We start from the raw sequence: 12,320 nt of genomic DNA, 5'->3' as shown, positions 1-12,320 counted from the left end.
GCGTATTACCTTTCAACACAATTACAATGTCTCACAAAATGGGTCGACTAAGAGGGACGGAGGCAATGGGAGAAGATTTGATGACATTGAGGCTACTATCCCAACTTACTCTGAGGCTTCCAGTCCGCAACCCGGCCCTTCCCATGGAGCTAACTACAGCAAGGCGCTGCAACAGATATCTGCGGAGGGCCAAAATGCTCCAGAAATCCTGATACTTATGTGTGAAGCCTAACAACATGGGGGTAGTTGGCAGATATTGACGGTTTGGGGGGAACAAGGCTTGGTACAATGGGGGACCCATACGAAGAGGGTGCCATGATCCCATTTAACGACCTGCAGGACCATTATGACTTACCTTGGGGGGACTTCTTAGTGCGCTCTGCCCTCACTGCGGCCATACGAAAACACAGGAGGGTCTCACTGAACCGCCAACGTCTTTGAGGGACCAGTATGTGGTGATGGCGGCAGGCACAGTAAAGGTGGTCACCTGTTTGTATAGGCCCCCTTGTCAGAACTGCACATAAAGTGCACCTAAAGTGGGAGTAGGAGAAGATATACCAGAGAAATGTTGGGGAGAACTGATGGAGTGGGCTTGGAAGTGCACCAGAAATGGCAGATTCTAATTGGTGCACTTTTACATAGAGCATACCTTACCCCAGAGAAAATTAATAGGTACTTCGCGACCCATTGTCCGAAGTGTACTAAAGAAAATGTGGACTTCAGGCACATGTTCTGGGACTGCCCATTGCTGGGAAACTTCTGGGGGAGGTGGTTATGGTGTTGGCTGACATCACTGATGGTAGTTGAGGTATCTTTCAAGTACTACATGTTGCACTACTTCCCGCACACATTAAAAAAAAGTCACAAGCAAATTCCTAGACTTGGGCTTACTCCTAGCCAAAAGGGACATTACCCTGCACTGGAAAGCAAAACCAGGTCCAAGCACAGCCAGATGAAAGAAAGAACTGATTAAGTGGGCAGAGTGTGAGGGAGTAATCAGCATGCAAATAGCGAAACGAACGGGGAGCGAGAGGGCGTTAGACGCAGCAAGGGCCTGGGAAACTTTAGTTGTGTTACTTAAGATCCCAGATGATGTTGGGAGGAGGACCCAATAGAGGACCCCCCGGTAGGGGTAGGGTAGGATACAGATGCCTGAGCGGGGAATTGGAGCCTCATTGAGGTGCATAACGGACGCACCACGGCGACGCTCTTATTGTCCGAGGGATCCGGATGAGCTGACTCAGTCCCAATGTGCAACCTAATCTGGAGTAAAAGGGAGGAACAAGCTAGAGATCCGTAAGCAAGTGACACGCCTGGAGGGAGGGGAGGGTTTTGGGATGTTGGGGAAAATGTGTTTTAAATCAAGAATGAGGACACATACAGCAGCTCCTGAATCAAACACTCAGTGCCTTGTAGGTATCGGGGTGCTAAGAGAGGGGCGGGAAATTAGGAGAAATATAGTGACCATTATTTCGATTCCCTACTACTGCATCACCTGTATAACGACTTGGTCAATTATGATCCTGATCAATGAAGGTTACATTGTACTGATAATGCCTGGAATTTGATGTAACATCCAATAAAGTTTGTTTTAAAAAAATGGTCATGTCCATGGTAGTAACTGCACTCAGAGCCTCCTAAGCCAGAGACAGAGCTTGATGTGATCAGGATGCAGAGAAGAAAGAAGATGCCCAGACGCCCGCTCCATTGTGTTAATTGTATTAACTTTGCTAAAAGCGCTGTGGCAGAATAGCCGCCGCAGCTAAGGGGTTAAAAGGAAAAAAATACTCTCTGATCTCCAATCAAAATAGGTGGATCTAGCACTACTCCAGGAAACCCATCTTAATACCACAGAGTCTGACAAATTGCGCAGGGACTGGGTGGGAAAGGTGATCCACAGCAGTGTACGGGAGACGCCCCAGACGCGAGACACTCCTGAAATTGTGGGATAGCGATACTTATCCGTATACCTCTGCCGGTTACAGCGTCAAAGACTTGAACGGACCCAGGTGGATGATACGACTTTGACAAGCTGCGAATTGGGGAAGCTCATGTTTGCAGCAGTTCAGTTTATGCCCAAACTGGAGTTAAAAAGTCTTTCCTTCTTCAATTGAATCGTCTCCTAGTAGAGACAGGCGCCTGGCAGTACTTTATTGGTGGGAATTGGAACCTGGTAAGAGTCCCAGTTCTGGACAAAACAGGTCCCCTAGATAGGAGCAACGCTGCAGACAGATGGATGATATACTGGCAGATAATGGTCTGGTAGATCACTGGCACCTTTGCTATCCGGCAGATGCGGAATATACTTCTACCTCTCTTACCCACTACACTTTCTCGATTAGACTACTTTCTGTTCTCCTAAATAGTGATGCTGCTGGTCCAGGAATACCATATCCTGGAGGCAGCACTTTCTGACCACTCCCCGGTCCTCCTGTCACTGGAAGTAGAACTGGCCAGACTAGGACGTAATCCCTGGCCAATGAACATCCAGCGCCATAGGACACCTAAGGGTAAAGCCCAATTGCAAGCTCACCTTCAGGGTTACATCTCCACTAATCAAGGGCATGTGGACTAAGGCAAAATCTTTTGGTCTGTAGCAAAAGCTACAATATGGGCCAGCTTATGCAAGATGCAGCGCAAGCTAATAGGCAGTTTTCCCTGTTCTACAAGTCTCTCTACACTCCTAGGACGCAGGCTGACTGGGACAAGCTGGATGCCTTCCTTACAATGTGCGAACCTCCCCTGCCTTTCTGATAAAGACAGAGAACTTCTAGAAGGGGAGATCAGCAAAGAGTAGATCTTGCATGCAATAGCCAATCTACCCTATCAAAAGTCCCCGGGTGAAGATGGCTTTCTGGCTGAGTTTTACCGATGGGCAGGAGAGGGGGTGGCTGACTCCCTCCAGGCTGCGTTTCAGGAAGCAGAGTGTAAGGCTTCTTCGGGTCCCTTATCTAATAAAGCTGTGATTGCTGTGCTACCCAAACCTAGGAAGGACTCCCTACTTTGCAGCAGTTACCGTCCCATATCGCTATTAAATTGTGATATTTAGCCCGTGGCGTAAATTGAGACTGGAGGACTTCCACATGTTCCTTAGTACGAATCCTCTAGGATCGCTTGATGACACTGAGACATGTTACAGATCTTTCTGTGACTGGATCACCCGAGGGTTAGATTCTCTTATCCCTGCTAAATGGTGTAAGGGCCGTATGGTCGATGCCAGCCCCTGTACAATGATTCCTTGTCCACTCTACGGAAGGCCTGTAAGAGACTGGAGCGAAAAACTATGATCCTATGAAAAAACTTGCTATCTGAGGGAGATCAAGCGCTATCATAAAACCATCTGTACTGTTCGCGCAGCTTACTATGCCAACGAAATTAAGCTGAGCCCTAACCCAGCTAAGTGCATTTATAAGATCCTTAAAGACCTTAGTGTTAGGAAAAATCTGGAATCTCCCATATCATCCGAACAGCAGTGTGAGGATTTAGCCATTTTTTTTGTCGAGAAAGTTTGCACCATCTATCGGGCCTTTCCACAAGGGCCCTCTCCCCTTCCTATAGCTCTTCATAGATCTTTGCCTCTGCCTTCCCTTCTAGTTATCCCTAGTATCACCCAGGATGACTTTATTCGGCTGAGTAGGAAAGTTAAATCTGGCTCCCCAGCCGATCCTTTAAGACATGCTCAGTTTGGGGAATTAGTCCCTCTTTTTCTAGCCCCGTTATGCCAATCGCGTTAATTCTTCGCTCTCCACAGTGGTCCCGGTGCCTTGGAAACAGGCACGGGTATCCCCTATTCTTAAGAAACCTTCGCTTGACACAACTAAACTCAAAACTTTCTGGCCTATATCCCTCCTTCCGTGGGTGGCTAAGATCACGGAGGCACATGTAATATCATACTCACTAATTTTCTGAGCACTAATAACATCCTGGATCCATCCCAAAATGGTTTCTGCCCCGGCCACAGCATTGAGACGGCTCTTTTGGCTGTGACTGAACATCTGCAGACCATTCTTGATTCCGGTCAGATGGCGGTACTGATCTTGCTTGATCTCAGTGCCACCTTTGACACGGTGTCGCATGGTATCTTGCTACAGCGTCTGGAGGAAGTTGGAGTGGCCGGCCAGGCCCTGGAATGGTTTAGATCATTCTTGACAAACAGAATTTTTCATGTGTCAGCCCCTCCATTTCTCTCGAAGGCTTATTCCATCAATCAGGGGGTGCCCCAGGGCTCTGAGCTGAGCCCTTCACTTTTCAATCTTTACGTTCAGCCTCTGACTGCAGTTGCCAGGCAATGGGACCTGACCATGGTCTCCTATGCAGATGACACGCAGCTGGTGGTGGTCCTGACGGAAGGCTCCACTCTGAATGTCTCCAGGTTCAGAGATGGTTTGGCTGCCACTGCAGAATGGATGACCACCAACTGCCTGCAGTTGAATGCCGGCAAAACCGAGGTTCTGTTGGTAGGGGAGAACTCGAGCGCCTGGACTGAGCATTGGCGGCCAAGTGTCCTGGGCACTGCCCCTAAACCCAAGGCAGTGGTTAAGAACCTGGGGGTATGGATGGATTCCTCCCTCAGTTTCCAGGACCACACAAAAAACATTGCCGGCACCTGCTTTGGCCTTTAGCGTGGCCTTAAGTCCCTTTTGAGGTTTTCTGATCCTCCGACACGCCAGCTGATTGTCCAGTCAGCTATTTTATCCCGACTGGATTATGCCAGCTCCATTCTTTCACGGGCTAACCAGGCTGAAATAACTTGGTTGCAACGTGTTCAAAATGCTGCTGCAAGGGCTTTGTTGGGGCTACCAAGGACCTACCCCACAGCTGGTGCTATCAGGAAACTCCATTGGCTCCCCATGGCTGCACATATTCAATTTAAGACATTGTGTCTCTCTGTTAAGATTCTGAAGCTGTACTCGCCCAGCCTATTGGCTAATTTTCTCACTCCTTACGCTCCCTCCCGCCAGTTGCGTTCTCGGGGGCAGCACTTGGTCACTGTCCCTCGAGTGAAACGTCTCCGTGCCGGGGGCCGGTCCTTCCGCTATCTGGCGGCCAGATTGTGGAATTCCCTACCTGTTCAGATCTGCAGTATGGAAAGCTTGTTGGAATTTAGGAAAGCCATTAAAACCTTCCTCTTCGCCTCTTGTTAGGCTCTGTTTACTACCCCCCTCTTCTCAGCGTTATTTTGCCCTGGTGTCTGGTTTGTTATTTTGATGCTGGCAGCGCCGGGACACCCATTTGCTAGGGCAGCTGCGTGCTATACAAATCTAATTTACATAACATAACATATCAAAATTCTGGCTAATGTTCTGGCTTCCCTTGTACGCAAAGTCTTACCCTTCTAGGTTCACCATACGCAAGTGGGTTTTGTACCAGGACGCTCCTCTAGGAACCAGCTCTGCACTCTGGCCCACACGTTATGGTCCACCAAACGCCTCCAAACTGACGCACTGGCATTGTCACTTGACGCAGAGAAGGCGTTTGATAGCATCGAGTGGAAATACCTTTTTAAAGTATTGGAACGATTTGGACTGAGGTATCAGTTTATAGCCAAAATGCGAATGCTATACGATAACCCCACTGCACAAGTAAATTGTGGGGGCTTTGTGTCAGAGCTGTTCCTGATCTGCAGGGGAACGCAACAGGGGTGCCCCTTAGCCCCACTCCTCTTTCACCTAGCTGTGGAGCCCTTAGCAGCCACAATACCTCAAGCTACCAATTTTATGGGCATACGCCTCCCAACAGGAGAATCTAAACTGTACTTGTAAGCGAATTACATTCTTCTTACCCTCACAGATCTACCCTGTTCCCTACCGTCTATGCTTCAAATTATAGATGAGTTCTCGTCCTTTTCCGACTACAAAGTTAATTGTGACAAAATGAAGCACTGCCCATTTCAGACAGGACCACAGAAGTGGCCATACTCAGGTTCCATTTCACTGGCAACCCTCGCGCCGCAAATACCTAGGTGTACTGGTGAACAAAGGGACGGAAGGGATGATTGTAGATAACTTAAGCCCCTTCCTCACCCAGATGCAACGCAACTTTGAAAAATGGAAGGCGTTGGGGATCTCAATGTGGGGTAGAGTACGAGCCGTAAAAATGGCCACCCTCCCACGCTTCATATATATTCTTGGCATGCTACCCCTTATGATTCCTCTAACTATGCTGCGCTCAATAGATTCTAAGATAAAATCCTTTGTGTGGAACACAGCGAGACCCCCCCTAGCAGTACTGAAACTGAAAGCACACTGCTCCTGTGGAGGAATGAGCCTTTCCTCAGTGGAACATTATGCCCTAGCACTACAGCTATCCTAAATGGCTTAGATGCTATCAATGGCTCCTGACGTGCCGCAATCGGTGCATATAGAAAGGCATCTATTATCTACAGAGGCAGGTCTTTCCGCTTTATATGGGACAGAGAAAATCCATAAAGATCCCACTAACCAAATTCTGTCCACCATGTGCAGGTCCTGGCAACAGGCGCATCGACTGCTGGGTTCGAACCCTCGAATCCATGAGAAAACCCCCCTGTGGTGAAATGCAAGCATACGCATTGATAGACAAACAATATCCTGACCCATGTGGAAGGCAGCAGGCATTCATACCTTGGATCAGCTCTTCCATGATGGTGGCCTCAAGACATTCGCTCAACTGCGAGAGGAATTTAGCCGATCTACACAACAATCCTGGGAATACATGCAACTTCGGCAATGCCTGAAGAAAAGCTTAGGGCCACAACCTTGGTCGTTACAGACCTCACCAGTAGTATCGTACCTGCATACCTCGGAAAAGTAATAGGGGATCACGTCCATCCTATACAAAGTACTCACATCCCACCTATTTCTGCAGCCCCTATTGCGAGATCCCCGCACCAAATGGCAAACCCAGTTATCAGTCTCATAGGAGGAGGATGGGTGGATGGAGATCTTAGACGACCTAACTAGAGGCACCTGAGAGGCAAAATTGAAATTTTGTGTGTTCAAAATCATCCACGACTAGCACTGGTCACCAACAAAACCACACAGGGCACACTTCCTTATGCCAACTGCTAGAGATACGCTGAAGTTGGCTGCGACATAACCCACATTATATGCGATTGCCCGTCTATACAACCCTTCTGTGTCTATGCGGGCCAGACCCTACGCTCTACGATGCCTTTACACGTCCCACTTACATATGCCATTATCCTCTTACATGATTTACGTCAATCACAAGAGCTCTCAAAGCCACAACATCGCCTCCTGCGCCCAGCATTCGCCACAGCCAAGATATGTATATTGCGACAGTGGAGATCACCTAACCCACCGTCGCAGGCGGCAAGGTTGGTAGCCATGATACACACGGCCTCCTACGAATGCAGTCATTTGCAATCTTCAGGATCAGATAGATCTGTTCCTTCAGGTGTGGTCACCCTCCCTACGCGTGGAGAGCGGTAATAACAAAAATCTCACAGTAGATAACCCAAATCAAGCAGCGGCAATGACATCAGTTGATGTCCTCTAAACTAAAATAGGAGTAGTGGCCCCTCGCTTTAGAATACATTGCCTACATTACCATTCGTATAGTCTTGCATATACCTTAACTTCCACCTCCTGTGTCTTTCCCACATGGTCATGCTAGGAATGCTCTGTACCGCCCCTCTTACATGCTTGACACTCAAGGCTATTTGCGCCTTCAGATACGTATCCTGGCAATCTTTTTTATCTCCCACTGCACGCCTTTCGTCTATCCAACATTGCCCCCTCCCCGTCACTCTCTTCCCATACCCTTCCCTCCCTGGATCTGCAACAGTGCAGCAACGCGGATGCACTACTCCACACCTTGCACAGATGCTGAGTAGTAAACCCGCAAAAGAGGTTAATCGCATTTCCCTTTTCTTATGAGACTTAGTCCTTCCTCCCTCCCCCCTCCCCTTTAGGCATAGTAGCAACACTTAGGAGCATGGAGAGCGTTCACCCAGAGTCACAAGTTGCTACAACCGATTTATAGGCGACACAAGAAGCATATACAGATTCCAATTCATTGCACAATGCTGCTACGCAAAAGACATTAGAAGACCTCTCATTTACATTTACATCTGGCAAATGCTAGTTCCACTACTACTGCAGCGTTTGTCAGGCTATAGGTTTCTTCATCCTCTCTCGTTTTCTTTCCTTCCCCTTTATTTCCTCCCCCAATTCATATTAATGTATCCTTCTCTCAGCTTTTAAGAGGTACATGTCACGTAAACGTCTCGTTATGGTGCTTATATGGTATTCTAAATGTGTGGCTGATGAAGTAAATACTTACAGGATGTATTTTTTTTTCTTCAAAAATTAATAAAGAATTAAGACTAAAAAAAACCATCCTTAGATTCTGGGCAAATCACTTAGGATCCCCTACAAAAAAATGAACGTGTCCTTGTGTAATGGAACTGATGTTCATACAAAGCGTTCAAAACCCTCCGGGTCGCTATATAAAACTGCAACAACAAGAAAACAACAAAATCAAACAATTTGATTAAAATCATGAAACCCATAAATCTTACCTTCACATACAGCTTTGTTAGATAAGCCCAAAGCGGGCACGGTGGCACCTTCTGGAAGATCAACGATTTGCTGAGGGGAAATAAAAGAAGAAACGTTCAAAACTGAGCACTAGTAACATATTCAACAGGATAAGTGGAGCTTGTGTGGTGTATCTCTTGCATTTGGCTCTTGGCCGACATTACACAGAACATGTCTGATTACCATAGAAAAGTATAACTAACCCTGCACAGACTCAAGCGGAGAGTTTACATTTGAATTTCAAACAAATTAATTCTTAAAGCCTTGCCTATGTACATGTGACAGAGATAAGGACACCAGAGCAACTCTTCGAGGTGGTGTTTTTGCATGAGTGATTTTGAGTATAAAGTCTAGTGAGCTGAATCATGTTTATTTTCTTTTTCTCAAGATGTATCGTCTTGTTAAAATAAATACCTATTTGGTTAGCTGCAGTAAGCTACTGAATGGCGCAGGGCTGAAACTCAGATGTGCAGATCAATGTGTATGGCAACTTATTATGGGCATCCGGTCCTAGTGCCACACTGCCAACCCTAAAATGCCAACCGAATAATGGTCAGATCACAGGGTCAAGCAATTCATGAATTGATGGCAACTGTCATCTTTAAAGATGTACAGTGTTTGAATGCAATTCGTATTGGTTACAGACAATAAAGATTGTGTGACTAGCAGGTTTGTTGTCGTTGAGTAGGATGCACTGCAAACACTTGGTTTTATACAGAGGTGAACTTAAAAGAAGCTCGATGCATGCACATTTCTTCTATGTAACAACTCTAGTCATCCTTCCTCCAAAAAAGATAATTTACAAGACCGTTCAAAAAGTTGCCTTGCTCCAATGCCTTCCAATGCAAAGGCCGCTTTGAAAAGGTACTAGATATCATACTCTTGTTTAAACTGTGAAATGTTCACACACACTGTACAATGTGCATGTGGAAAGCATTTCGGGCATTTAAATGGCACTAATGATGAATATCAAACGGGAGAGAGAGGGAAAACTATGCTAGTTCACTTCCCCTGTTATGTACGTAAAGATCAAAGGGAACTGGGGCGTGGCCAAGCAACATGGCCGTCAGACGTGAGCTCCCGGACGGCCCAGCTCAAACATCCAGCTATAACATAGATCATGGTGTGCTTGGACCCGAAAAGTTGTGGGTCCAGAATCTCGTTCGCCTGGGGCTTCCTCCGGTGTAAAAGATTACTGTGGAGGTGGACGGCGGGCGTGGAGTGGACTGATTGAGGGCGCCCGGCGCTTCAGCAACGCGAGGCCGGTGCTGCGGCCTGCACGCAGTCTTCTGGCAGAAGATCTCGGAGGCTGCGGCGTCTCCCTGCGCCGGAGCGGAGGCGGAGCCTGCACGCCCCCGGACCAGGGGATCAGCGCAGCCGAGGGGGATCTCCCCGGGGGCCCGGATCATGCTGTGGCCCGCCGCGTGGTGCAGCCGTGGCGGAAGAGAAGCCTAGCGCTCCCGGCATCGGAGCACGGGGACTGGCCTGTGTGCACTGGGGGAAGCGGGGGTCCCAACTGTCATCGGGGACCTCCCGCTGTACCTAGGCCGCTGGGATTCCTGAACCAGTTCTGCCAAGCGTCACGCAACACGTGTGACGCCGACACATTTCGGTGCTGTGATCCGCATCACCGCACTGAAATGAAATGTCACGCATTTTGCCAACGGTGTCTGTCACTGTGCCCGTCACGGTGTGGCTCTCTCTGCTGCTCGAGGTGCCGGCCGCCTGTGTCCCAGCAAACAGTTAACAGCAGTGCGCAGGTCTCTGAGAGCCGGCGCTACAATGTATCGGAGTAGCACTTCTGTGCCGGTTCGGGCTGCCTGCCCTAGTCCCGATACGTGCAGTCAATCATGATCACCGGTGTCACCAGGGGGCCGGGATTAATAAAATCTGGATGTGCGGTACTCCTGCATCACGTCTGCCGCCAGGAACTGACAGGAAGTTAGTCGGCGGGGGAATGTGAGTGAGCGTGCAGGCTGCCTCGGCCGTGTGGCTCAGCTGCCTCAGTCGGTGCAGTTGCAGTAAATTTACCCGGGCCCCGGCGAGCTCAATTGCCATCGCCGAGAGGGACATGGACTGACGGACGGTCACTGGATTGCACACGACAGGCTTTGCTGACTCAAGGACTCACTGACTGTGACCAGGTGAGGCTCAAACGATAATTGCGGTGGTGGCCTGAGCTGCAACAAGTGATGTGAAGTAAGACAGGAGTGGTGCAGTGCTGCAGCCACCTGAGTGTGTGTGTGACTGTGCTCTAAATGTGAACACAGTCCCGCCCATGTTTGCTGACATCTATTTTAGTCAAGCCATCAGTGTTTCTGGACACTGTAGCATTTTACATACTTTGTAAATATTTAAACTCACCATGATTATAAAATCTTACATTCTGTGCAACACGACCTCCAGAAACAGGAAAAGCTTTCAATCCCCATCGCTTAGGCCAATGCATATTTGACCATGGTGCCGTAAATTCAAATTGCAGAGGCCTCTGCACACCACCCAAAACGTTGCGCAGCACGGACACTCCCATGGTGCAGGCCTACAGCATCTGCACCAGACACGACTCCAGCTCGGTATCGGCCACGCAGAGATGATCGGTGAGCAATGCTTTGTGTGTGGCCCTTCACACGTCGTCCTCGCAAGGCTGCTCCAGCAGTGAGAAAGCCCAGGCCTGGCCCCCGAAACATCAGAAACAAGAAGTAGGCGACCAGCATCAAGCAATAGAGCAGGCAAGGGTTGGGCCATAGCCCTGTTGGTAGCCTACTCCTCTGCACCCTGGGCTAGTACCCGCCGACGGTGCCAACGTTTCACAGCTGAGTAACAGGTATAAGTCTAGTATTGCAGCAAACATAGAGGGGTTCGGGAATTCTACATATTAGTCAGAGCTTGACTATTTCAGAGGCGTGTTTGTACAGCAGCTACACGAGTTACGTTTTGCTTGTAAACACTGGAGCAATTTAAGCACCACTACCGGCAATCCGAAAGAGGCAAATGAAAGTGCCCTTCTTCAAGAGGCCAGTATATTGAGCGTTGTTAAGTTGTTACACCAAAATCCATTCTTTATAGAAATGCTGAAGGAAGTGCTATTTAAAAAATACGTTTTTATGATTATATGATATGGGGGAAAGCCAAACAAAAGGAAGCAGCACCTACCTGTGAGTTGCCGCCACCGCCAGGAGTCATCCAGAGGCAGCCAGGAAGGCTAGAGACACGCCGCCACCGCCAAGAGTCAAACACCAGCGGACTCCACGCGCCGCCGCTCCGGGACTACAATTCCCGGCAGCCTACGCGGCGGCGCGCGTTGCTGACGACGCGAGGGCGCCAGGAGGCGCACTTAAGCGCCGCGGTCACCGGCGGAGCTGGGGAAAGCCAAACAAAAGGAAGCAGCACCTACCTGTGAGTTGCCGCCACCGCCAGGAGTCATCCAGAGGCAGCCAGGAAGGCTAGAGACACGCCGCCACCGCCAAGAGTCAAACACCAGCGGACTCCACGCGCCGCCGCTCCGGGACTACAATTCCCGGCAGCCTACGCGGCGGCGCGCGTTGCTGACGACGCGAGGGCGCCAGGAGGCGCACTTAAGCGCCGCGGTCACCGCCGGAGCTGGGGAAAGCCAAACAAAAGGAAGCAGCACCTACCTGTGAGTTGCCGCCACCGCCAGGAGTCATCCAGAGGCAGCCAGGAAGGCTAGAGACACGCCGCCACCGCCAAGAGTCAAACACCAGCGGACTCCACACGCCGCCGCTCCGGGACTACAATTCCCGGCAGCCTACGCGGGGG

At 49.3% G+C, this 12,320-nt stretch overlaps 1 protein-coding gene across 6 annotated transcripts in view; it reads right to left on the bottom strand.

Moving 5' to 3' along the window:
- The window catches only part of ELP2 (elongator acetyltransferase complex subunit 2), a 1,268,509-nt gene that overhangs the window by 443,564 nt on the left and 812,625 nt on the right, over window positions 1-12,320 (bottom strand). For all 6 annotated transcript variants that reach the window (XM_086965323.1, XM_086965328.1, XM_086965324.1 and 3 more), the window contains exon 15: window positions 8,525-8,594. In XM_086965323.1, coding sequence (XP_086821449.1) covers window positions 8,525-8,594 — 70 coding nt within the window. The remainder of the gene's footprint in view (window positions 1-8,524; window positions 8,595-12,320) is intronic.

The sequence above is a fragment of the Lissotriton vulgaris genome, chromosome 4_1, assembly GCF_964263255.1.
Source record: "Lissotriton vulgaris chromosome 4_1, aLisVul1.2, whole genome shotgun sequence".
In the NCBI taxonomy this organism is placed as follows: domain Eukaryota; kingdom Metazoa; phylum Chordata; class Amphibia; order Caudata; family Salamandridae; genus Lissotriton; species Lissotriton vulgaris.
The sequence above is the reverse complement of the archived record's forward strand: the minus strand, read 5'-3'. Positions and strand labels throughout refer to the sequence as shown.